This window comes from Psammomys obesus, unplaced genomic scaffold (assembly GCF_907164565.1).
Source record: "Psammomys obesus unplaced genomic scaffold, mPsaObe1.curated_primary_1811, whole genome shotgun sequence".
NCBI classification, from domain to species: Eukaryota; Metazoa; Chordata; class Mammalia; order Rodentia; family Muridae; genus Psammomys; species Psammomys obesus.
Genome location: NW_026592118.1, coordinates 29143252 through 29169113, shown reverse-complemented (window position 1 = coordinate 29169113; position 25862 = coordinate 29143252). Strand labels below are relative to the sequence as shown.

The window sequence follows — 25862 nt, the reverse complement described above, 5'->3', positions numbered from 1 at the left end:
TTTTTATGGTTTACACTTATTTTCTCTCAAGTTGACTACAAAAAAAATCTGTCTTGAGGGAGTGCTTTCACTCTAGCTACTTTACACAGTTAAATTTTTAAAGTCCATATATTTCATCTGTGTTTCCGCAATCTTTGTTTCAAATGGGTCTGTTTATGTTATCTACATTCAGGAACAAAAATTATGACATAAGTTGCCATCTCCAAACCCCATGTTTGGAGCACTGTGCCCGTATAGCAGAGCAAAGCTGCAGACAGGGAACCCACCTGCTGCATCCCTTCTGTCCCAAAGGTGGCCTTCCTTTCCAGCTCCTGGGTGAGTTCTTCAATTTCCTGCTGTTTCCTGGCCAACTCACTTTCCATAAACTCAAGCTGGGTCTGATGTGACTGGGCCCCCTGTTCTGAGTAATAATCATCAAGGGCAAATTCTTCTTCCTAAATCAATGCAAGGTTTTTAATAATTCAGTACTAGTGACATTCCTCAGGGAGAGGGATGGAGTTTACAGTCCCACTGCAAAGTCCATTTTAAAGACTCCTACTTCCTGCAAGCTCATTAGTATAGAAACCTGCTTTGTTACTGCGATACGTAACAGCACAAGTGTCTCTGCACTGTGTTACAACTGTCACAAGAAAAAGGGGTAGTATTTTTGTTAAATATTAAAAGCAAATAGAAGTGACACACAGGAAGAAGAGCATGCAGAAAAAGCCTTGTTAGTAAGCTGAGTGCTTTTAACAGTATTAAACATTAGAGTCATGAGTAGTTTAAATACCATACCCATAAAGGATTTCCTGTTTCCATCACATAAATGGTGCCATTTACCTGTATAAAAACAATTTCTTGATTGTGGGACACATGGATCATGCCACCAGGGGAAGTGGCATGGAACTGGCAAGGTGGAGCATGTTTAACCCCAAAAATCTCAAACTTGAGATTTAACAATCTCATACTGTGGTGGCAGGAGTGGGACAGCTCCCTCCCTGTTTTTGTGCCTGCCCCTGAGCACATAGCATGGTGACTGCAATTCGCCAAGTAGTCACATATCATAGTACCTGGAATTGTTCCCTATGTAAACAGAGCATCACCAGCATGTCAGCCCCAACCAATGGAAGGTATTCACCCCCAAACCCCTCCCTGCTGCTCCCTGTGCTCATTCACCATGACACACACACCACTACCACCCAAAACAAAATATTAGAAACTTTTGCTGTGCTAAATAAGATTACCTAACAGTGGTCTTACAGAGAGAAGCCCAGTACCAAAGCCTTTTCCAGAGACCAATCAGGCTCTCTGTATTTAAAGATAAAACTAACAAATAGTTAAGATGTCAGCTATCACAGTGGAAATGACAGCAGCAGAACACATCTGTGGTTTGCTAACTATTTATTATTTTTGCTAACTATTTGTTATTTTATTGTATTTATAGAAATGCAACAGAAGTGTGTAAAATGTTCAAGAAATAAAGCACCAACAATCAATAACTTTAGTGATATAAAATAACTATTTTTACTTTATAACATTTGAGATTATGACAAGTTAATCTTACCTCCGAGGTGTAATCATCTGGTGTAGTAGACAGTTCACTTTCAGGCTAAAACAAAAGCACAAACAATTTACAATTATGCATTTTTCCAATATTTACTTCCACTAAGCAACTACTATTGGTAACATAGTGTAAATTACTACATAAAATGCTACATAAAACCACATTAGATGCTACCAAAACCTAGCACAAATTCTTCTGATCTTTAAATTTTTACTTCTGAATTAGTTTCTGAACAGTAATTTTTCTTCCTATAGAAAACATCAGGAGGGCACGTCCTAATGTATAGTACCTACCTTTGTAAAGCAAAAGCACCAAGGTATGACCTCTCTACAGTTTATAACTCCTAACTAAAACAAAGTCCTAAAGGCTCCTGTCAGAAGTGTCATTTCTTTTAAAGTGTCATCAGATCTTGATGCTAACAGCAATTACTTGAAAGGAAACAACATCATTTGTTGCTATAATGCTTTTACAGCTTAAAAAGCATTCACTCAAAAACATGTGCTGGGGGAAGCGAAACGGCTCAGCATTTAAGAGTACTTGCTACTCTTGCCAAGGAGGGTTCAGCACCCACAGGGGCCCATGGCCAGCAGTAACTCCACTTCCAAAGGACCTGATGCTCTCTTCTGGCCTTCATGGGCACTGCATGTATGGGAAGCAAGCACAAACCCCTAAAGCCAAAATAGCCATACATATAACATAAAAATAAAAATTCAACATTCCTGTTTTATCCCAGAATTTGGGCATGAGCTCAGTAGCATTCAAAACTTCTCTCAAGTGTGAAGTAGTGAGTAGAATAAAAAAATAAATCCTAATTTTTCTAATTTCAAAAGTGCTATTTCTACTGTCCAACACGCACATACACACACACACACACACACACACACACACACACACCTCTAACATGAAACTCAAGAGTTTATAAATATTAACTATCACTGCCTTATTCCTCATCTGTTCCTACCAAAACATTACCTAACATTCAAGACCAAGTTCTACAGTGGCCTACCTAAGCAGCAGTAACTGCTACTACTTCTATTACCAGGAAAAGAAATAAGCTATCTCTAGTCTAAAATCTCATGACAATGGTCCCTAACTCAAGAGGCTCTGCTATGTATGCATGTATGAATGTACATATGTATTTGTGACGATGTGTGCGTATGTGACTGTGTGTGCATGGTGACTCTGTGTGTATACACAAAGAAGCCAGAGGACTAGTTCAGGTATCATTCTCAGGTGAACTCACTACTCAGGGTGACCACTGAGACCCAGGAATCCTTCCGTCTGCGTCTGTGGAGCCAGCACTGAGATTACAAGTGTAAGCCACCATTCCCAGCACTTTAATGGGAGCTCTAGCGACTGAGCCCAGGCCACGACATTCTCTTCTAAATCTAAACTATTCCCATGACACAATCCCTCCATATGACAACTAAGTACACATTGTATAGTAAAAACAGTTACCAAAAGTAAACGGCACGATTAGCCAGGCATGGTGATGCTACACCTGTAATCCCAGCACTGAGGAGGCAGAGGCAGGAGGGTCTCTGTGAGTCTCTGCCAGCTTGGTCTACAGAGTATAAGTTCCAGGATGTCTAGAGATCCTGTCTCAAAAAATAAAAGAAAAATTTAACAGTCTTTGGTGACAAAAAACATTAGCTGAGGGCTGGGGTGTATCCCCATGGTAAGGATTGGTTGAGCATTCACAATGCCCTGGGTTTGAACCCCAGCACTTCAAAATAAATAACAGATAACACCACTCAGTGATTCAGGAGTGGAAAGGAACCTCCTCTCTCTGATAAGTACATCTCCAAAAAGCCCTAAATATACAACAATACCTAAGCCTAGCAAAATACTTGGGGGAAACTGAACATTCCCCTCCAGACAATACAGTGATGTCATTCCTAAAACTTTTTTAAAACTGTATTACATTTATTCATTTAATGTGTGTCTGTGTGTGCAGCACAGACATGGAAATCACACAACTTTCTTTTCAGGAGTTGGTTCTCTCCTTTCACCACGTGGGTCCTGAGGATGTAAACTGGGTCACCAGGTTTGGCAACAAGTGACTATTTTCATTTATTCTGTGGCTTTTGTTTTGTTTTCAAGACAGGGTCTCACTCTGTAGCTCTGCCTGTCCTGGAACTAACTTTGTAGACCAAGCTGGCCTTGAACTCATGGAGATCCACCTGCTTCTGCCTCTTTAATGCTGGGATTAAAGGGGTGCACCATTATGTCTGGACAGCAAATGACTTTATTCACTAAACCACCTCACTGGTCCCTCACCATTTCTTTTCAAAATTTAAAAATTTTGTGCATCAAAGAATACTATTGAGAAAAAAAAACCCATGAGATAACATTTACAAATTATCTAAGAATAGAGTGGGTTTTCATTAGACTCTTACCTTCATGAACTCAACTCCTTAATAAAATTTACTTGCTAGCCGCCACATCAATATTCACAACATTTGAAAACATGAGTACAACAGGGAAAATTTAGAATGATCCAAAGTAGACAATACTAGTTGACATAGAACAGGGCAACATTTTGCTTTTTTGTTTGTCACAATGAAGATCAGTATCTTTCCAGGGTACACAGTGGCACATTTTTGCACTTTTTAGTTGGTCGTTTCACTGTTTAAAAATAACCCTAAGTATAAAGTTTGAATGCTGCCTGGAATTTCTAAGAACAGCAATGTTGTAATGTGACTTATGGAGGAAAGGTGTGTTTTAGTTTTGCTCAGGCATGGGCTCTACTATGTGTGTGCTTCTGTTTCAAGCCCTCTTATTCAATACAAACATACGAACCACATTCAATTCTAATGATTCAGCAACATATGCTAAACAAGGAGTCTTAAACATAACCACACAACTGATGCTTTAATATTTATTATGTGGTATATATGCATGGAATGGGGGGACATGCACACCATGACAAAGGGGAGCTTCAAAGGACAATTTCTGGAATCAATTTCCCCCTTTCACCTTTACTCAGGTCAGACTCAGATCAGCATGCTTGCGCACAAAGGTGCCTTCACCCACTCAGCCGACTTGCCAGCCTTATACCAACTGTAACAAAATAGGGCCAGTGGCTCACAGGAATCCAGCCAAATGCCTGTTCCACAGTGCACAGAGTTGTTAGATTTTGAATGTCTCCCTCTGCTCTCTCTCCTCCTCTCCCCTTCTACATAAGGCCTGGCTCTAACTCTTGGTCCTCTCCTGTGATGTTGGCTTTAATGTCAACTAGGCACAACCTAGCATCACCTGGGGAGGGTCTCAGTGAGGACTGGCCTAGGTTGGTCTATGGGCATGTCTATGAGAAATTAACTCAGGTGGAAAGATGAAGGCCTCTATGTAGTACCACTGCCTAGGCTGGGCTCCAGACAATTCAAGAGAAGAGAAAGGAGGCTAAATACTAAACTTGCATGCATTATTCTCTCTGGTTGTTAGATGCTACGTGATTGGCTGCCTTGAGTTTGGCTTCCTTGTAGTGGTGGACCAGACCCTGGAATTGTAAGTCAAATAAGCACTTTCTTCCTCTAAGTTCTTTTATCAGGATATTTATCACAAGAGAAATGAAGCTAGAACATCCTACTTCAGACTGCCAAGTGCTGAAATTTCTTATATGTGCTACCAACCTCAGCTCCCCACTCTTCTTTTGAAACAATATTCCCATACTTCCAAGAGACAAGACAACTGGAGCTTGTGAGGAATATGTTTTCACTGCCCTCCTAGATAGTAAAAAAGTTTACCTCCCTGTCTACTCTAACCTTATTTCTACAGAAACATGCTGTAGCACAAAATTCACATAGTACTACACAACCAGTCCCTTTGTTTCTGGTCTTGGTTAGTGACCCAACCTATCAGCCATTTTAGTCCATTCTAACGCCCCTTTCAGAAAGCTGCACTATTACACAATGGGGGAGCGTTCTTGGGAAATTAGGATTCACTGGGCACTTTCTATGGGAGCTGGGCTAGGTACAATTTCCAAACCTATCTGTCACTTTGACATCCATATGAAATCGAATTTCCTGTTTCCAGAACACAACAACACACTGCTTTTTATCTTTGCAAATTCTTTTCTTTCTACACAGAGGTTGTTCCCCTCATTTTTTTTTTTTTTTAAATAAACCCTTGCTAACCCCGACTCACACTTCAAGACCCTTTCCAAACCTACCCAAGAAACAGGCACAAGGCTGACTTTGGCATCCCGTGTTCCCTTCAGAACCAGGTGTACTGTTGCTGGCGCAGGTCTGGCAGGAGGTCACTGGCATTCTTTATATCTGCCTTCCTCATCTTTGCATTGTGAGTGCTCAATGTTTGCTGAATGAAGCAACACAAAGTTCACTCGGAGTTTATTAAATATTTTAGGTCTAGCTACTACCACACGGCTGAAAGTTGTGAGGACAAAGGTCGAGAGTAAGCTGCAGGGTGTGCTTTTGTTATACTGACATTACCCGATCACTTTTGTTACACAGAGGGGAATGTCCGCTGAGAGCCGGAAGCACTTACTTCAGCAGAGAAGCTCTGGCCATGCTGCACCTTTTCTCCAGCAGGAAGACTTCTCGTCCCGCTAGAACCGGGACTCCCAGCTGGCTCCACGCACTGGGAACTAATCACAGATGCCTCGCCTCTCTGTTGTTCAAGATTTGCGCTATGTAAATCTTGCTTACAACTTGATGGTTTTTTCTTTTTCGGCTTTTTGGTACTCTGTCCTTCACGCAGGGCTTTTTTCTGTCGATACCGAGCAAGCTATAGGGGAAAAAAAAAGAAAGTGGAATTACCTAAGATTCTTAAAGCTCTGAGTCACTTTATTAAAAAAAATTCAAACTATCACTAAAAACAAATGTCAGAACTAAGGACACCTGTCCCATCCTTACTAGAGTAATTACTATTGCATTGTGAAGAAACTGTATGTTTCTGAATGAGGAATAAGAAATGAAAATGTCTGAAAGAGGAGATCAGCTCAGAGTCAGAAGACAGTGAGTGGGAGACCCTGTCAGTCTTCATTCAGAGTATTATCTGAGCATTTCAGACTGTCTGAAAGCACAGCACACAGGAGTTCAAATGCATCCTTCATGAGTTCTCTAAGGATAATTAGCCTGTGCCAAAAGATTTAGCTCTGCGGTTTCTAGCCTTATCTGCAAAGGAAAGAACAGAAATTATTTAGATTTCAAAGAACAATGCTATCTAAGCCCCCAGTGATTATTAGCCTAGTGTCACCTTTCATATAATTTACTTACTATCCACAACAGTGCACCTTTCATACTTAAAAATTTATTTTTAAAAGAGATGTCTACTCTTGAGCACCTCTTGATATAAATTAAAAGTCAGTAACACTTGTGATTTCTCTTTTAAAAAGTGGCCAACAAAGATTAAAACAAGGAGGTATCTGCCATCACTGTTAAGACACTGATGAAAGTTATAGCAGAAATGGATGAGTACTGAAATGTATAATAAAAGAGCAGCAAACACTTTCAACTATCATAGGCAGAAAGAAAAATACAACACATTTAACATTGGGCCGGGACACTATCATCTTCTAGTCAGAATTACACAATGCTGGATGGACTATGGAAAACCCTTATAAAAATATTAATGTAAACCATTGTTGCTAATGGCGATGCTTATGACACAGAAGTGGGTATAAAACACAGTGTATATAGCACAGTATAATTATTATGAAAAGAAAGCCACCTACACCTCTTCTTAAGGAGAAGGCACAAAGCAGGCCTCAGGCTTCAACTACAAACAATTATATCTAGTTTGAATTGAGTAACCCTGTACTCACAGGCATAGGTAAATTTTGAAAAAAAAAAAATTGTATCTATAACAACTGTGGTGTGGTTCACGACTTGAACTACAGATGTTTTCCCCTATATGTAATTTCTCTTTGAGTGTGCTCACAATGGGGGAGGGAAGAACGCATGTGTGTGTGTGTGTGTGTGTGTGTGTGTGTGTGTGTGCGCGCGCGCGCTAAGGTGCTTGCTTGAGTACGTGCGTGCGAGGCCAGAGGTTGACTTCAGGTACCAGCCTCCATTACCCTCTGCTGAAGCAGTAGCTCGCAGTGTTGACTAGGGAGGCTGGCCAGCAAGTTCCAGGCACTCAGATCGCCACCTATGTCTCCCTCACCCTACCTCACTGCGCTGTAATTATAGACTCGAATCGCCATGACTGGCTTTTTACATGAATGTCAGGGATACGAACTTTACATACTGAGGCATCTTCCCTGCCTAAATTTCCTTTTTATAAAATTTCTTTTAAATGAAACTGGTACTAACCACCACTTTTTACATTTGCTCTCTTAAATTACTCTGAGGAAAACCAAAAATAAGACCTAGAGCCTTCAGAAAGAGAGAGAGAAAGGAAGAAACTACTACAGTTACTGTAGCTATTAACTACGCTAACTAAACAGATAACTGGTAAGTTATTATATAAAATGCTAAAGCAGTATTACCAATGATGTTACTATTACTATTAAAATATGTCAGACTATGACTAAATAATACAGTATTTTTAAACTTCATCAACCTTAAAACAATATGCATAGGGATGCCCTAGGTTTTAAAGAAATCAACTCAGCAATCACATGGAGCAGCTACGAACGCTATGCAGTGTAAAGATACCTGACACTCTGGGTCTTTCCAAGTTATTTAGCAACTCCTCAATCTAATTCACGTCTGCCTGGGGAACAGAGCAGGTGCAGGCCAGCTGCCTCTTTGTACATTATTAAGCTGCTGGAATGCATTTAAAGTACTTTTTAGGACAGAAGATTTGTCCTTAAAAATAAACTTGACTGGATTACTATTAAAATACTATCTGTAAATAGAATCAAAAGTCCAGGGAAGAAAGAAAGAAAGGAAGAAGAAAAGAAGAAGAGAAGAGGAAGAAGAAGGAGAAGGAGGAGGAGGGGGGGGAGGAGGAGGAGGAGGAGGAGGAGGAGGAGGAGGAGGAGGAGGTCGTCCTTTAGGGAGAATGCAGAGTCAAAAAAATATTAAGAATGGCATTCTTAAAAGTATACTTCAGAAGCTGCTTGCAATACCATGCTCTCAGGAGAATACACCAACGACATCAAGAGCAGAGTATTTTAGGATTAAGATTTTGTTTCAAATTCCAATTCTTTTATTGCAAACAAATCATTTATATCTAGCGTGTATTCAGATGTATAAAGACAACTGAGAAACTAAACACCGAATTAAGGAAAGTTTGACTGAAAAGCAGAGGCAACAGCACGTACTACTGAATCCAATGGACAAGACACACGTGGACATGCGCAAGCAGAAGGATTCCACAATTGCATGTGTGGGCTGTTTCAAGATATAGAATTACAAAGACATTGTTTTCAATCTGTTGAAAACAGATTCTACAAGGTCATATTTGCTTGTTTGTTTGTTTATTTTTGGTTAACTAAGCAGAAGGCTCTGGAGGGCAAGGACTTTGGATCAGTTCTTTACACGCAACACCTAGAACAGTACTCAGTAAGTATTGGTTGAATAAAAGGGGGAAACCACCACTTAGGAAAGACACTGCTAAGCAATAATTTTACCCTTGACAGCTGAGATGTCACAACACAGAGAACACCTAATGATACAGCCTCATGGCTTCAGAACTGGAATGAAATATTCTAATTACTCATTAAGTTAATGAAAAACATAAAACTACCCTTCCCGCTATAATCTTCCTCTTCTTAAGAAAAAAATTCAAATTCTCAGAAAAAAATAATATACACAACAAGTTTCTGGAAATAATTCTGTTTAATTAAAAAATAAAAGAAGAAACAAGATCATCTTACATACTCAGTTTCTTTTAGCTATTTAAGTTATTTTTATTTCAAACCTGAGAATGGTAAATTAACAGATAAGAACAACCCTACTCAATCGGGTAAGCACCTGACACTGACATGATACACTTGAACTGAGAAAACATTTACTCTAAACCACGCTGGCAATTCAGACATCAGCCATCTGTGTTTGCCATTTGGAAGCCAATTATAAAAATGTTAACATATGTAGTAACACAAATAGTTGCGAGATTTACTGGAAAGACACTGTGCCCATATACATTTGTCTTTCAAAACTGGTTCAGACCCCAAGCAAATGGCTCCGTCTAACCAGAACAAGAAGATAACCAAACAACCATGTATTCCTAAACTCAAGAATTATGTCATAAACAACCAGCAAAAAGTGAATTTTCAAAGCACTGTATAAAATATGAAAATATGCTAATTTCTATAATGTCATTTCTTTTAAAGACTGCTTTTAATCAAATCTGCTTAGCTTTCTGTGTTCACTGAGGGTTTACCAAGCTCTGCTAGTCACTAATCAAAACACATGTTTCTAACACAGGAGCTTTAATCTAGGCCAGACTGTTATTTCATCGAATTGTGAAAATTAAATGAGATAAAAGTTTGAGCACGATTTCTTAACATCAGAGTTCTATACAGAAGAAAGTAGTACAGGAATCTCTCTTATCCTGATTTTCTCAAAGCCTTTTCAGTAGAGATGAGGCTGTCCAGTATTACTCATATGAAGGATAGAACTTGGCATGTCTAAGGTAGTAAATACATAGTTCATTTTTTCAATAAATGTGTTGTCTGTTATGTAGCTACTCTTGTACTAAGCCAGGGAATACAATGATGATAGAAAACACTTTTTAAAAACCTACTCTGTTGAACTGTAATTCACCAGGAAAAACAAACAAAAATAAACACATAAATATATCATTTCAAGCAACAAAGCACAGTTTTAGATTTTAAAGAAGTTGTAGTTTTGAAAGAGCCTGCAACAGAAATATTTAATTTGAATGAAGACGTAGGGAGAGGTCAGACAACACCATGAAAAGGTTATGGAAGCTGAGCTACAAGGATGAGTATTAACTGCTTGCCTAAGATCATATCAGTGGTATGGTTTGGGTCTCTACTGTGCCCCAACAGATGCATGCTTGGAGTGCTTGGTCAGCTGGTACTGCTTTTGTGAGAGGCTATGGAACCTTTAGGAAGTATAGCCTAGCTTGCAAAAGTAGGTCACCAGCCAGACATGCAACCTTTAATCCCAGCACTCATGAAATAGAAGCAAGCAGACCCTTTTTTCACTTTTGAGACCAACTTGGTCTACATGCTGAGTTCCAGGCTAGGGTTATATAGTGAGACCATAAGAGAGAGGGAAAGAGGAAGAGAAGGGGAGAGAGAAGAAGAGAGGGAGGGGGAGAGACAGAAAAAGAGAGAGGAAGGGAAGGAAGGAGGGAGGGAGAGAGAAGGAAAGTTACCAATAAAACCACCCACCTGAAAAAAAAAAAAAAAAAAACACACACACACCCACCTGTAACTCCTGTGTACCAGTTGACCAGCATGGCATGATAACCCTAAGAGTGCTGTGGCAGCAAGCATACCTTGGTGGTAACCAACAGCTCTCTAATTGGACTGAAAACTCATTCGACAAGAGAAAAATCATGGCTGCCTGGAAAGCTGGCCAACTACCAAAGGCTAGTAAAGCTGTGGATCTTGCAACTGCCACTTTACTAAACCAGCACGACCCCCAACTTTATTGTAAATGTTTGTCCATACACCTACAGGTAAGTGAAGTTCTCAGCTCTCACTGAGAAAACTTCTCCTTACAACAGATGGAGACCAACACAGCCACTCTCTCACCTAAGGCTCAGGAACCATGGTAGAAGAGGGGGGCAGAAAGATTAAATAAGAGACAAAAAGGATCAGAGTTTGCTGTGAGACTGTGTCTCCTAAGTATATCAGAAGCCACACCCATAAAGTATTACCAACATGACTACCTAAACATGAGCTAAACAAGGACAACAATAGCACACATGCTAAAGTAGACAGGGAAAAGACCTCAACTCTACACAAAGAAGTATAGGTAATTAAAGAATGCTGGGACCAGGAGAAATAGTCTTCACCAAGGAAAAGCACAATTAATTGGTCATCCAATACCAAATGGCCAATCCTGAAAACATATTCATACATTTAACATCATACAGATTGAATAGGCTGTGGTTATAAACACACACACACACACATACACAAGGAACAAGTAATGAAAAAAAGAGGCTGTGAATTTGAAAGAGAGGAACAAGGAGGGGTATATCGGAGGATTTAGAGGAAGTAAAGAGAATGCTATATTACAGTCTCAAAAACAAAGAACTAGCGTTCCATACACTTGTCCTGCCATGACTGCCAATCTCAGACATGCCTTTCTGGCCATGATAGACTGAAATCAATGAGCCAAAATAAATCTTTTTGCCCTAAGGTGTTTTTTGTTTTGTTTTTGTCAGTTACTGTGTTCACACAAAAATAACTAATTCAATTAAGAAGCGTTAAAACAGAACAAAACTGACTTCATATAGAACTTTCTAGTCTGGCTATTTGCTTTCTACGTATTCTTAGCCCTTTTTCCCTTCATTTGACTTTATACCTCAATATTGTAGACATTAATTGAAAGATTCAGTAAGTAACTGAATCACCAAATTTACAAATCATTCTCTTTATTGAAAAGACTAGAGGGAAAATAAAGGCAAAGATACACACTCCAAAGAAAATGTCACAAGGAATTTAGAAATATATTCTACCCTCTATTGTGCTAAAATAAATAGAATGTGTCTCTCTCTCCCTTTGCTATAAAGACATAAACACTAATTAATTTTGTTCATGGCTTGTCAATGTTCCCTTTAAATCATTTCAATATTTCTTAATAAACAATAAACACTCATAAGAGCTGTAGAATGCTATATAAACTATTACAACAAAACAGTCAAAGTCAAGAATACAAACAAAAAGATTACAATTGACTTCAAGACCTTCTGTATGTGTAGCTGAAGTGCAGCAACAACAATAAAAAAGCAAACAACAGTATTTTGAGGATGCTTTGGAGCATAGTTTCCAACAGGTTTCTAGGAACCAAGCTTAGTGGTGCACAACTATAGATCTAGGGGCTTGGGAGTCTGACATAGGAAGATAGCTTACAGACTAGGAGTTTGAGGCTATCTTTAACTACATAGCAAGATCCTGTCTCAAAAGTTAAGGGGCTGGAGAGATGTCTTGGCAGTCAAGAATACAAGTGAGAGTGCTGAGTTAGAATAAACACAGCCTAATCTCAGAGCTCTCAACAAACAACCCTTAGCAGGCAATAAAGACTTACTTTGTGCCTAGTGTCAAGAAATAAGGAGAGTGGTCCTAACTGCATACCGCTGCATTCTGAAGCATGTGTAAACCAGAAACCTAATCACTATCATTCACACATTAAAAATGTTAGGGTTTTGTACACTTTAATGTAGTTCTAGAAGTTCAAATAACTTTTGAGGCTTTAAAATCATCGACAGCTTCTTGAAAGGAGGACAAAACAAGCCTAGACTTACAGACATGCAAAAACATAGAAGTCTCAGTGAACAGCAATGCATAGAAGGAATCACAGCCATGAACTAACTGGAAACAAAAATCACATTGCTCATGAACAAAAGGGATAATTTAATGCTACAGAGTATAAAACGAACTATGGATTTCAATAACCTCACAAAACCACTCCTGGAACACTGCTAATTTCTGGACATTCTGAATATTTTGCACTTTTGAATCTATTAGCCCACATACAAACTAAACAAAGCTTTTGAACTGTGCCTAAATAGGGATCAAGTGCTTTAGGTTATATTTTAGTGACCACTACCATGAGAATTATTTTTAAGAGGAGTCAATATTATAACAAAAATATTTTCCATTGGTGAAGCATACCTACAGGTCTATCAGGTTCATATATATAAATTTTTAAAAAGGCATTTTCGTGACTCAAGATGAAATGTATTCCCATGGTAGATACGGAGAGCAATGACTAAGCCAAAAGCCAACAGGTGCCCGCTTGACCACTGAATGCCTTGTGAAACAGCTGACTGTGGAATGAAGTCACTGGCCACAAAAAAACTGAAGTTCAACATCAGGCTCCAATCTACTCACCAAGAACCTTATTTATGGGAAGCAACAGTTTAAACTGTGTGCATGCTGGGGCATGGAGGAGGAACACAGAATTTTATAATACATAAAATAAGTTGATAAAACATTTTTAAGTGTTGACAAAATACTATAAATATTTTTCTAAAGATCCACAAGTGGCCAAAAAAGCCCATGAAAAGATGCTCTTCATCATTAGCACTGGGAAATGCTGCACTAAACCAATCCATTCTGCATCTATGTGGGCTGTTTCTAATAACTTAGGAAGAGAGACATTTTGGTGAGACGAGGAGAAGGTGAATTCTTAGACACTGTAAACAGGAATGTAGAACAGTACAGCTACTGTGCAAAATGACTTGTGGAGTTCTGAGAAACATCAAGACGATCAGCACGTGGCCAGCAGTCTCACTCCTGGGTGTACTCAACAAAGAGATGATCAGGTACTTTCATATGAACGACAGCTTTCATATCCAGCCGCAGGAGGATTCAGAACTTTGCTACCGTTACCTTACCAATGCCTTCAAAGCATAGGCTCGTGAGCCGCATGCTGTAGCAGGACTGTTCAGGCAGCAAGGCACAGAGCCTGCAGTCATTTGAATAAATGCTTGCTAAGTCAAAGTCCATAGCTGCAGTTGTAGGCGTTTAAAACAAATGAGGGAATAAAAGTCTCCAAAATCCTTGGGCCTTTTCTACTAAGCGAGAGTACAGCACTGTCCTTATAAGATTCTCTCCCTCTCCACAGATACCCACACAGACACACAGACCAGACCAGACCTCACACATACACATACATACACCCTTTATAACATACTGTCAAAATTTCAGCTGTTTTTCCAAGTTTAAAAAGTTAAAGTTTTAGCCAGGCAGTGGTGTGTATACCTTTAAACCCAGCACTTGGAAGGCAGAGGCAGGCAGATCTCTGAGTTCAAGGCCAGCCTAGTCTACAGACTGAGTTCTAGTATAGCCAAGACCTCACAAAGAAACCCTGTCTTGAAAAAACAATAACAACAAAATTAAAGTTTTCAAGGGGATGCTAATCAATTGAAAAGGATTCCAAATTTTAATTTTAGAAGACGATTGTTGCAAAACAAATATGATATGCTTACTAGTTCTTTACAGATTACTTTTTCACTGCCATGTCAGAAGCTCACTGAAATTTCAGGGCTGTACACTTCATGAATGCTACGTGTCAGTTTTGCTCTTTGGCTAGAGCCATTTTTCTTTATAGAAGTAAGGATATTTGGGGCTGGAATGATGACTCAGCAGGTAAGAGCACTTGCTCTTGCAGAAACCTTATTTTGGTTCCTAGCACCCTCATTGGTGGCTTACAACCATCCATAACTCTAGTTCTAGTTCTAGACCCAACACTCTCTCCTGAACTCCAAGGGCTCCAGGCAATAGTGTGCAATACATACATGTAGGAAAAACATTCATACACACACATATTCAAATAAATGAATCTTAAAAATATCTTCAAACAGGACATTGTTTTAAAACACTCTTGTCACAGTCTAGTCCCTTGAATGCATGTTGTCTGACTGTCCTTCAGTGCCACTGACAGAGGAAGGACAACAAAAAGAGGACTTTGACAGTACTGGGACAAAAACTGTTCAGACAATAGCATCTTTTCCTTGGGTGTTTTCACCTCTGTGCTCTGCCATTTGGGGGTTTACTCCAGAGACCTTACACCTGAAGACACCTATGCGGCCTGCTCTTTCTTCCACACGCTATTTCTAAATGTAGTTTCGTTCATTTCAGTGAAACCTAAAGATAACGAGTTACTTCTGAATTCTTGGTCTGCATGCTGTGAATGTTGGAGGCATCAAACTGCTGCACTACTGAGAAAGCCAGACTAGATATACTCTGTCACACCTAAAGAAAACAGAAGACAGGAATGTCCTTAGCTCTGAAGAAATGTGCATGAAAATGCAAAAGGCAACTTCTCAGAAAGGGAAAAGCCTGGTTATCAATAAACCACTAACTTACACGAAACACTTTTGCATGTAACTGCTCCTACTCCTCAAACTGCAAATGCTTGGTGAACACAAAAAATTCATAACTACTGGTTACTGAATGAAGCAGCAAGAATTTTAACTAATTCACTAGATAATCTCAATTATATAAAGTACTGGGTAGCTGGTATGAATCTGTCATTTTAAAAATTGTGCTGTATGGACTAAACGTTTAAAAAAAAATCCCAAACATGATTTAAAGTTGTAATTGTGTTGTAATACTCTTTATATAACAGGAAATTTCCAAGGAATTTTACTTGGAAAAATTAAGTCATTTAAAATGGAGCGGAAACATTTGGTTCAACACAGGGGGGCCTTTGTAGTGACATTACGGATCCTTTCATAGTAAACAGGGCTGTCCTGAGTCTGAAAATACTTAATAATCCAGTAATGTCTTTTCTTTTCAGGGAACAGGCTTTTTACAATAGCAATACTGAGGATCCTATAGCAAACACAAAGACAAGCAAGAAGTAAAAATTCAGCTGGTGGAAAACTGTTCTATTGGGCTCTGTTCTCTTTGGAATTTTCACAAACTAGTCTAGTTACCCCAGTTTCTGGATTCCTCAATCACTGCAAATCTAAAACCGCAAATTAGGAGAAAAGCCAAACGAAAGGAACAAGGCCAGCTGACCATGTCCATAGAAATGACAACTGTCAGCAAGGACAAAGGATAAGACAGACAAAAGGGGAAAGAAAATCCACAGGGCCAGAAAGTTTACAGGTGTAGTTGCTGGAGGCAGAAGCCACGAGGAGCCGGAGTTCAAGGCCAGCCTGGGCTACATAATGCTTTGCCTCAAAATAAAAAAGGCATCCACAAATGCCTAATAATATAGAATGTCAACTGTACAATACAAGCAATGCAGAGTTAGTGTTACAGGACCAGGACCATACTACAGTTGGAGCCCTAGTTACACTCCCAAGTTCTTCTGTGTGATATTTGTGTCAGAGAGCACACACTACATTTGATTAGGTTTTATTATTTTTAAAAATGGTTTTGAAATTATTTTCCAAATCATAACAAATATTTGGGGGCTGGAGAGATGGCTTGGGATTGCAGCTACGTGACCCTTCAGTGCTTTCCCCCAGGTATCTTCCATGCTCCTTACTTTTCTTGTTACTGTAAACAAATACCTGAGAAGAGCAACCTAAGGGAGGAAGGGTTTTTGTCATCTCACAGTTCAAAGGAAAACATCCTTCACTGGGGAAAGCGTGGGAGCCAGAATGGCTGGCCCATGGCTCCAAACAGGAGGCAGAGAAAGGGTAAAGTCACTGCTCTCGCCTTCTACCCTCTCCCTTCCTAGCCAGGTGAGAGCCCAGTCTGTGGGATGCTGCCACTCAGTCAAGATGGGGCTTCCCTACTTGGTGACACCTCTCAGGAAACACCCTCATGACCACCCTATGGGTTTCTTAATCCAGTAATGTTTACTACTGCAATTAGTTTTCACATCTCCATCTATCAGTTTGTATACAAAACCTTTGGGGAAATAACATTTTTGAAAAGTTTTAATTGATTCTTTCTGAGTTTCACATCATGCACCCCAATTCCACTCATCACCCCATCCTCTCGTAGCTGACCTCACAACCTCTCTCCATAAAAATAAAAAAACAACAAAAAAACAAAACAAAACAAAAACCCACCTCGTGTGGAAGCTGTAGTGTGTCACAGCGTGTGCTACATTACACCTTTAGTCCACACATCTTTACTTGCCAGTGTTCACTGCAATGGGTCAATGGTCTGGTTCGAGGCCTCTGGCTTCTGTGACACCATCAATCCTCATCCTCATCTGGACCCCTCTAGAATACCCTGTTGATATCCTGTGTCGTGGAGATCCTGCAGGTTGGGATCTGTAGAACTGGCCCTTTCATGTGCTCCAGCGGTTCACAGATGATGTAGATGTTGGGGTGGCCAACTCAAAGCCCTGGGTCTCGGCCTGGGCGGTAGCTGAGTTGGTCAGCCGGCCACCTCTTTAACCTGGCACTATAGGTGGGCATTTTCCCAACTCAAAGTCTTTGTACAATTATTTTGAACTATATATACCATAATTTATTCTCCGGTACTGGATTTAGGTTGGTATAAAACATTTCATAAAATATGCTATAATATATACATGACAAGCTATTTTTAAAATGATCATTTATGTGTTCTAGATAAATAAACATTTTCAATGCAACAACTTACTAGTCAATTACCAAGAAAAGATTTAAGAATTGTGGTTTGTGAAAATAAGTTATAAAAGACAATATTTAAGTCCAATAAATAAGAAATATGGAGAGCCAGGCTTCTAGATAGATTTTGGAAAAATTATTTTACATGTTCTTTTCTTATGCTTGCAATGAACAACTTCTAAGAGTTCTAAATTACTAAGTGATAGCCATACTTACAAAGAAGCACCCATAGAGGACTCATTTCTCATTCTGGTCATTCAATAAGCAAGTATTTATGGAATAATTATCTGATAGATAATTATAAACTACATTAACAGAACAATAAAGAGCCTCTTTGTATAATGCTACAGGAAATGAACAGTATTTAAACCATGTCACCAAAATATGAACGATAAATCACCCTAGGCCCCATAGCACAACATCCTCAGTAACTTATTACCCAGTATCTACCTGCCCACAGAGAGCAGACTATATCACATTTCAATTCCTGCCATTCATAGGGACTCCAAATACAGGTTTGCCAAGTAATTAGTTTTTAAATGTTCGCAATGTAGCTGAATCTAGAGCTTTGAGCTGCATCAAAGCTACAACCCCAGCCACTGGCCAACAGTTTTTCAATTCCTAATCAGGCTTTTTAATTGCTAATTAAAAGCAGCATGTTCACACAGATGAAAAATTCATGAGATGGCTTTGAAGACACAGGCTGTACCTTACTGCCCATCCTCCTTTCAGGCTCTACAAATGTAATGGCTGCGTAATATTCCATCATATAACTTAGAAAATGATCCTCTTTATGTAGTCTTCATCGGCTATCTCAATGTTTCTATGTTGCATAACTAGAGCTGCTTATACCCCTCATGGATATATCCCTCACTGGGAAAAGTAGGTTCAATTCTAGAAAAAAAGTTACAGTTTAGATAAAATATTAATTTTAAAATAGAGAGACTGTTACCCTAAAAGCAGAACTGTGTGTTGTGTGTGGGAGCACATGCCTGCATTTGTAGAAGTCTGAGGCTGGTGTCCCTTATTACTTTCAACCTTGGTTTTTATTCTTCGAGACAGGGTCTCAAGCTCACTCTTTTAGAGGGCTAGACAGGAAGTCCTGGCGATCTGTCTGCCACTGTCTCCCAAACACTGGGTTACAGATGCAGGCCACCGTGGTGTCCAGCTTTGTTTGTGTGGGTGCTGGAAGTATGAACCCCAGTCCTCATCCTTGCACAGCAAGCATTTTACACACTGAATCATCTCCCCAACCCCTAAAGGTGGCATTTTGAAAGACAAAGAAACATGCACAAAAAGCAAATTTGAATTTTATTTTAAAGATAAATGAAGTATTCACTGGTAGCAATTTATTTCATAAAATAGGTCAACTGAAGCTAAACAAAGCTTAGCAGGACTGCCTCACACATATTTAGCACCGAATATATTTCGAGGAAGGCAGCAGAAATTATGAAGTAGTAAATAAGACATCTGTCTTGTGTAGACATAGTGGCTCATACCCCTAAGTGTAGCACTTCGGAGGTGAGGCAGGATGGCCATTGAGTCTGAAGCATGTTTCGACTACACTGAGGTCTAGGCTAACCTGAGCTATGGTCTAAGACTCTGCTAACAAAGAAAGAGGGGGAGGAAAGAGGGTAAGGAAAGAAAAACTATAATCTAATCAGAGCCTCGATGTCTGGAAGGAACACACTACCCCTCCAAGTCCTTCAATGGACTTAACTTGCTCCTTCTTCCGGGTGCACGATGGTAAAAGCTGGGCCTCTGAAAATGCTGATTCCATTTTTCCTCCATTCATAGAATGCTACACAGACACATTTAAATCTTGACCTTACATAGAGGGAGCTTATGGGAAGCTCAAGTCACTATACTCTAGAAATAGAAGGTTAACTACAGCACATCTTTGAACAAACTAATGCTGAGCGTGTACCACTGTTATCTCTGCGGTGTGGCCCTTCACTTAGAGACCTGCTCCCCTTTGTTAATGTGAGAGAAGAGAAAAGGAAGATAGGTGTCTTAGTTAGGGTTGCTGTTGCTATGATGAAACACCATGAAAAGCAATTTGGAAAGGAAAGGGTTTATTTAGCTTACACTTCCATTTCACACTCCATCATCAATAACTCAAACAGGACAGGAGCTTGAAGGGAGAAACTGATGATGGAGGGGTGATCTTACTGGCTTGCTCCTTGAGGCGCTCAGCCTCTTTTCCTACAGAACCCAGGACCACCAGCCCACACTAGCAATACACACAATGGGCAGGGCCTTACCACATCCATCTCTCATTAAGAAAATGCCCTACAGGCTTCCCCAGAGAGGGCTCTTCCTGGAGGCATTGTCTCAATTAAGGTTCCCTCTTCTCAGGTAATTCTAGCTTGTGTGAAGCTGACATAAAACCAGCCAGGATAATAGGGAGAACAGTTTAAAACAACTTAATTGTCCCCATGTATGACTGCTAACAATTAGGTCTAAAAAAGACAACATAAGATCTTAACGGTAACTTCATTTTGGGGAGTAAGGAGGTCAAAAGGTAAGCTCAAACAGGTAATTTTAGAAAGAAATCATTCTACACAACTCATAAGAGAGTCAATTTATTCAAGAAGCCCCACTGAAGGATACCTACCTATAATTCTGGATTGTTTACGTGTCTTGTCATACCCGCCTGCCCACACAAAATCGAACTCACCGAATACCTAATTTAAAACGGCAATTCTATAGGCATTGTTTAGTTTATGGAATCTTTCGATGCTCAGAAGTTCCATTCCACGCGCTACAAAAGCGCGTGTCATGACAACGACCTGCAGCACACATAGATGAATCCCTTCTTTAAAAAACGCCCCTACAGTCAAGTTCACAGCTGGCACTTGTGGCACACGCAAGCCACTGCCGAGGCAGCTGTCACAGGCCAATCATACACACCCAGGAGTGCCAGCGTGACACTTTAAGAAGGCAGGCTGGCGGCCAGAGCACGGGTGTCCCTCGGAATAAAGAAATCCTCGGACACCCACTCCGGTTAGCACAAAGCCTGAACGACTCCCAAAACTCCTTCGGAAAGTGAAAGGGTGGAGGCTGTCAGGGCGATTCCTTAGCAGTTTCCAGCCAGGCGTACCAGGGCTCTGTGTGGCGCCCTGCAATCGTCAGGTCTCCGGCAGCAGCCAGAGGGGCGGCTCCGCCCCGGCCCCGGCCCCCCGCCGCCGACCCCGCGGCCCGCGCTCCCCCCCCCCCCCCCCCCCCCGGGGTCACCCCCTCCCGCCCCGCCCCCCCCCCCGCCCCCCCCCCGGGGTCACCGCCTCCCGCCGCGGCCCGCGGCCGCCGCGCTCCTACCTTCGCCCTGCCGGCTTCGACCTTTCTCCGTCTCTCCTCGTCCTCCATGGCGTCCGCGGGGCAGGCCGGAGCTGGGTGGAGAGGAGAGATCTGTTCAGACCAGAGGCGGACGCGGCTCCGCGGCCACTCGGGACGCGGGAGGCGCTCACTGGCGACTCGTGCCGGGCCGCACGGGCCCCGCCGTCACCGCCGCCATCTTCGTCTCCACGTAAACACACGGCGGAGGGCGGGGCGGACGGGCGAAGGGCGGCGCAGCCGCGGCAGTGGCCTGGCAGGTGCGTGTGCCCGCCCGGCCCCGCCGCGGTCGCAGGGATCGGGGCCCGGGGCCGGGCACCCTGCCCTCCCGGGGGTCGGTGCCTCTAGCAGACGGCGGTGCGTTTCCAGGTTCCCGAGCAGCGGCGGTCTGGCCACGGGAAGCCGCGCAGGGAAGGGCGCGGGCGAGACCCCCTCTGGGGAAGGTCCCTGAGTCCCCCAACCCCCGCCTGCTCCTTCCTTATCTCCCTACTCACCTAGTCCTTCCCGGTCCCCTTAGAGCCCCTCCCAAACACTCTTTCTCCTTCGAGCCCCGTTGGTAGAACAGCTACTGCAGCCAGTCGCTTCTCCCACTCTTTGTTCCTCGACATGACTGAGGGGATTCTCCTTGGCAACTGTGTTCCTAAGGAGCCCGAATTCGGAATCCGAGTTCGTAACAAAGCCAGTCTGCGCTAACTTTCGAACGTAAATGCCTTAAAGCAGCATGCTTCTCTTACTTTACCTGGAGTCTTTGGGTGAGCTGTTAAATGTTCAGGACTGTTGCTGGCGTGCGAAAACGCCCGAACCTTTGTCCGTTCAATTTCTTTACTTGACATGGCTAGTATACTTTATGCCCAATAAACTTGTTAGATTGAATTGAGCCGTCCTTGAAATTTGAATATTACTGTCTTTCCTCCCCCATCTGCTCTGGCAGTCCTCTCTTTTCCCTCACCACCTCTTTACCCTCTCCTGCATCTCAAATCCATTCATGGAGTGAACCATTTTAATGGCTCAGAATCATCGTTTCTTTGTTTTAACACAGGTTGGACTGAAATATTAGCAAGTAAAAACTAAAGTAATTTAATCACAGAAATAGTGCTAGTGGAAATACACATTAAAAGGGGGAAACTAAAAACCTTCTGTCTATCAGATAACAAAGATGTTTCCAGTACCTGTAATTTAGAAATGCCTATATGTCAAACGTAATTGTGCCAACTTAAAACAATGAAGTCTATGTTGCCCTGTTATCTCAACTAGAATTTTGAATGTGAGATTAGATACTTCACCATGAGAATGAAAGAAATGAAAAGAGAGGGGATGGAGAGACGAATGATTTTCACAGTCACCCATCACCCTGTGTAGATCTAAGTCTAAATTCTAAATTGTCTGGATTGGGTAATTGATTATCTGTCGATCTGATTGCCTAGGAGGAGGAAAGCCAGGATATCTGATAGATTTCCTGTTTGTAATGGACTCTGTGCTCTCAGTGGCTCAACTTTTTGTTGTAATCTGTTCAATCTTTGTAACTAAAGATGTTCGAGATTTCCTGCTAAAGTTGCAAGATTATTTCTGCATTTCCCTTTAGTAATTATCAAACCTAAATATCTGTCTGTATATAGGATGTATATTCAGATATAAAGGATGCTCAGTAACATAGCTGTGTAATATCTATTAGAAGGGCAAGTCCATGGAATTACTGCTGTCTTTTATCTGTTCAATCATGTCGCCATGTAATACAACTTATTTATTCATATAATTTATTCTTCACTCAGGTCCTTTCCTGGGAATATAGTATTTCAGTAAAGGCTTGAAAAAGATGGAGATGGTGAGCTGAGAGTGAATGAGGTCAGCAGCAGACTAAAAAACGTGTGGGTGGTGTGCTAAAGGGAGAGCAGGACACAATGGTGGCCAATTAATTAAGAATGGAATGGATGAAAAAGAGATTAGAAATGAAATCAGAGTGGCGACAGAAGGCCAGACTCAGATTCTGAAGGCCCTTGTAAGAACTTCTCCCTTTTCTCTGAATAAGACCAGCGGCCACTGGGAAGGTATCAGCAGATGAGTGTTCCCCTCTATGCTATTGAATCTCTGGCTACTCTGCAGAGAAGCTAGGGTGAGGGGTTGGTTTGGCTGTTGCTGTTAGAATAAGAAGCCTTCATCACACAAGGTAATGAAAAAGCAGATGACTGTGGGCAACTCCACTTTTTTTTGGGGGGGTGTCTATCAAGAAACTAGTCATACCTAACCTATTATTTCCCTTCAAGGCTAAAGGCACAAAGATAAGACTAAATAAGGCATCCTAGCTTTATATAATGCCCTATTCCAGATTCTCCATTGTCTGAAACATGAAATTATCATGGATTCCAGGAGCAGCAGACCCTCTTAGACAAACTATGTTAAGGATGAGGGCAGTTATTCCCAACACTGAGGTTATATCATGGAGCACAAGAAATCATCTCTTAGCAATCTGTTCTTTCCAAGAGTAACAAGAACTCCTTTGGGTCATGTTTCAGAACCAGAACTGAGACAATGCTCAAGAAAACCATACCTTGATTAGTGCTGATTTTGCATGTTTCCCCTTGCCCCCATTAAAACCTAAAGCTCATGTCAGTACCCTGGAAGATGAACTTAACATCACTGGACCCTATGGTCAGTTGTTCTTTCTAAAACACATTGTTGAAATTTCCTTTTCTCCATTATTCATCTCTCTATAATCTCAGGACAGGCAGCCACGCCTAGTCCTTTAGAACCCCTAAAGGACTTTGCCCTAAAAATTTAGTTACATTACAATAATTCAGACATGAGATTATGAAAGTTTGGACCATAGGACAGTAGCAGCAGAGGCAATCAGATCCTGTATATGTTCTGGGAATAGAACTAATATCACAGGATTGACTGTGAGGTTTGAGACAAAAGGAGCAGCAAGGTTGAGATGGAGGAAGACAAATTTAAAGGAGGGGGAGAATTTCATTCTGGACAGGATAACTTAACACAGACATTGAAGGTTCCATGAACTTGCTAGATAACTTGCAACGCCATGTGTGGATCAGCCGGCTTTCTTTACAACTCAGGAACACCTGCCCAGGGTGGTACTCCCCAGAGTGAGCTAGGCCCTCCTGCATCAATCATTAACCAAGACAATACCTGGCAGACTTGCCTGGAGGCCAATCTTATGAATACATTTTCTCAACTGAAAGTCCCAAATCACTGTAGTTTATGTCAAGTTGACATAAAACTAACCAACAGACCTTCTCATGATTGATTCCAGTAGCTTGGAACCAAGCCCTTAACACCCCAGACTTTGAGGGGGGTTTACTTCATGCAAACAATAGCAGTTAACTGACCACTGTGTCAAACTTCATGAATAAAGAGGGAGCTTTGGAAGATGTTGACAGCTATGGTTCCTATTGAACCATCACCTATCTTTCAGATGACAACACTTCTGAGCTTCTCATTTCCCATAGTGACCTTCTAGATCCCAAAGCCTCATCCTTCATTCTCCTACCATCCATGACCAGATCCCTTCCTGCTGTGCTTTCTCAAGTTCCCTTGATCTCTTCCTATGAGTCCTTTTCTACAGCCACCATACAAAACCAGATCTATGTTATTTTGCATTTTAAAAAAATTGAGAAAAATCCAAGCTGGCACAGCTACTTTATCTCTCCCCATTCCACCTATTATTTTGTCAGATTAGTTTTCTAAACTACGAATTTCACAAAATCTTTCCATTATGAAAATATTTTTGTTTGTTTGTTTGTTTGTTGAGACAGAATTTTTCTATGTAGCTCTGGCTGTCCTGGACTCTCTTCATAGACCACGCTGGCCTTGAACTCACAGAGATCCTCCTGTTTCTGCCTCCCTTAGTGCTGGGATTATAGGCATGTGCTATCACACCCAGCTATGATGGATTTTTGTGATACCCATGAAATGAACTTCAAGTTCCTACAAGTTACTCAAGGTCCTTCATCATATGTATCAATTTCAGTTATAAAATCCTAGCCCCAGATCTTCCCAGTCACGACTTCTACTCTAAGCACTAGTGAAGACAGGAGCTTCATGGTTTCCTGTGCATATACAAATTTTATATAGTGTGAGAAATAGACGACGTCTCAAAGTTGGACTTACACTGCCAAAGTGACTGATACTCTTGGTAACTAATTAATCTACAGAAAACAGATATAAAGATATTAAACATTAAAGCCAACTATGGTTATTTTCATGAGTACAGATAAATGTAAATAAAACAAACAAAAATATTGGTTCACACCTCCTTTTATAGAAACTGAAAGCTTGAGCTGTTAAATCACTCGACAACTTTCTCTGGTTGTGTAATGGAAGTCATAGCTAGTGCTGAGCCCAAGCATCTGATCTGAGTTTCTTTTCTATTTAGCTGGGCTATGTCTCCAAACAACAACAAAAATAAAGCGTCAGGATTTAAAGGGGGGTGTTATATGTGCTGTCTGAGTGCTTGTGTGTATGTATGTTTTACATGTGTGGAGGGCAAATGTGTGTTCACATGCTTCTGGAAGGTAGAGGTTAGCCTTGGGTGTATTCTTTGATCACTTTTCACCTCTGTAGTGAGGCAGGGGTCTCTCACTGGAACTAAGCCCTGGGCAATTTAGCTAAACTAGCTAGCCAGCTTGCTTCACAGGTCCCACCCATCTCTGCCTCTTGAGCTTGGGGTTCAAGCATGTTTTGGTGTGCCTGTTCAGTGTTAGCATGCCTGGGATACAAACTCTATTCCTCTCACTTGGGTGGCAGTCTCTTTACCCACTGAGCCACCTCTCCAGCCCCAACAGTACAGTTTTAAAGGACTAAATGTGTATTTACAAAATGTGTTCAATAAAATAAGTTTCAAAGTGAAAGTCCT

The 25862-nt window shown here is 41.1% G+C and overlaps 1 protein-coding gene across 8 annotated transcripts in view; it reads right to left on the bottom strand.

The window, feature by feature from the left end:
- Akap9 (A-kinase anchoring protein 9) overlaps window positions 1–21192 on the bottom strand; it is a 132171-nt gene extending 110979 nt beyond the window's left edge. For 7 of the 8 annotated variants that reach the window (XM_055612829.1, XM_055612821.1, XM_055612827.1 and 4 more), the window contains exons 1-5: window positions 20981–21192; window positions 6050–6289; window positions 1544–1588; window positions 775–819; window positions 267–434 (exon numbers count right to left, since the gene is read on the bottom strand). In XM_055612829.1, coding sequence (XP_055468804.1) covers window positions 267–434; window positions 775–819; window positions 1544–1588; window positions 6050–6289; window positions 20981–21028 — 546 coding nt within the window. In that variant the 5' untranslated portion in view covers window positions 21029–21192. The remainder of the gene's footprint in view (window positions 1–266; window positions 435–774; window positions 820–1543; window positions 1589–6049; window positions 6290–20980) is intronic. The other variant, XM_055612824.1, reaches the window with a different exon arrangement.
- Between the last annotated feature and the right edge of the window lie 4670 nt (window positions 21193–25862).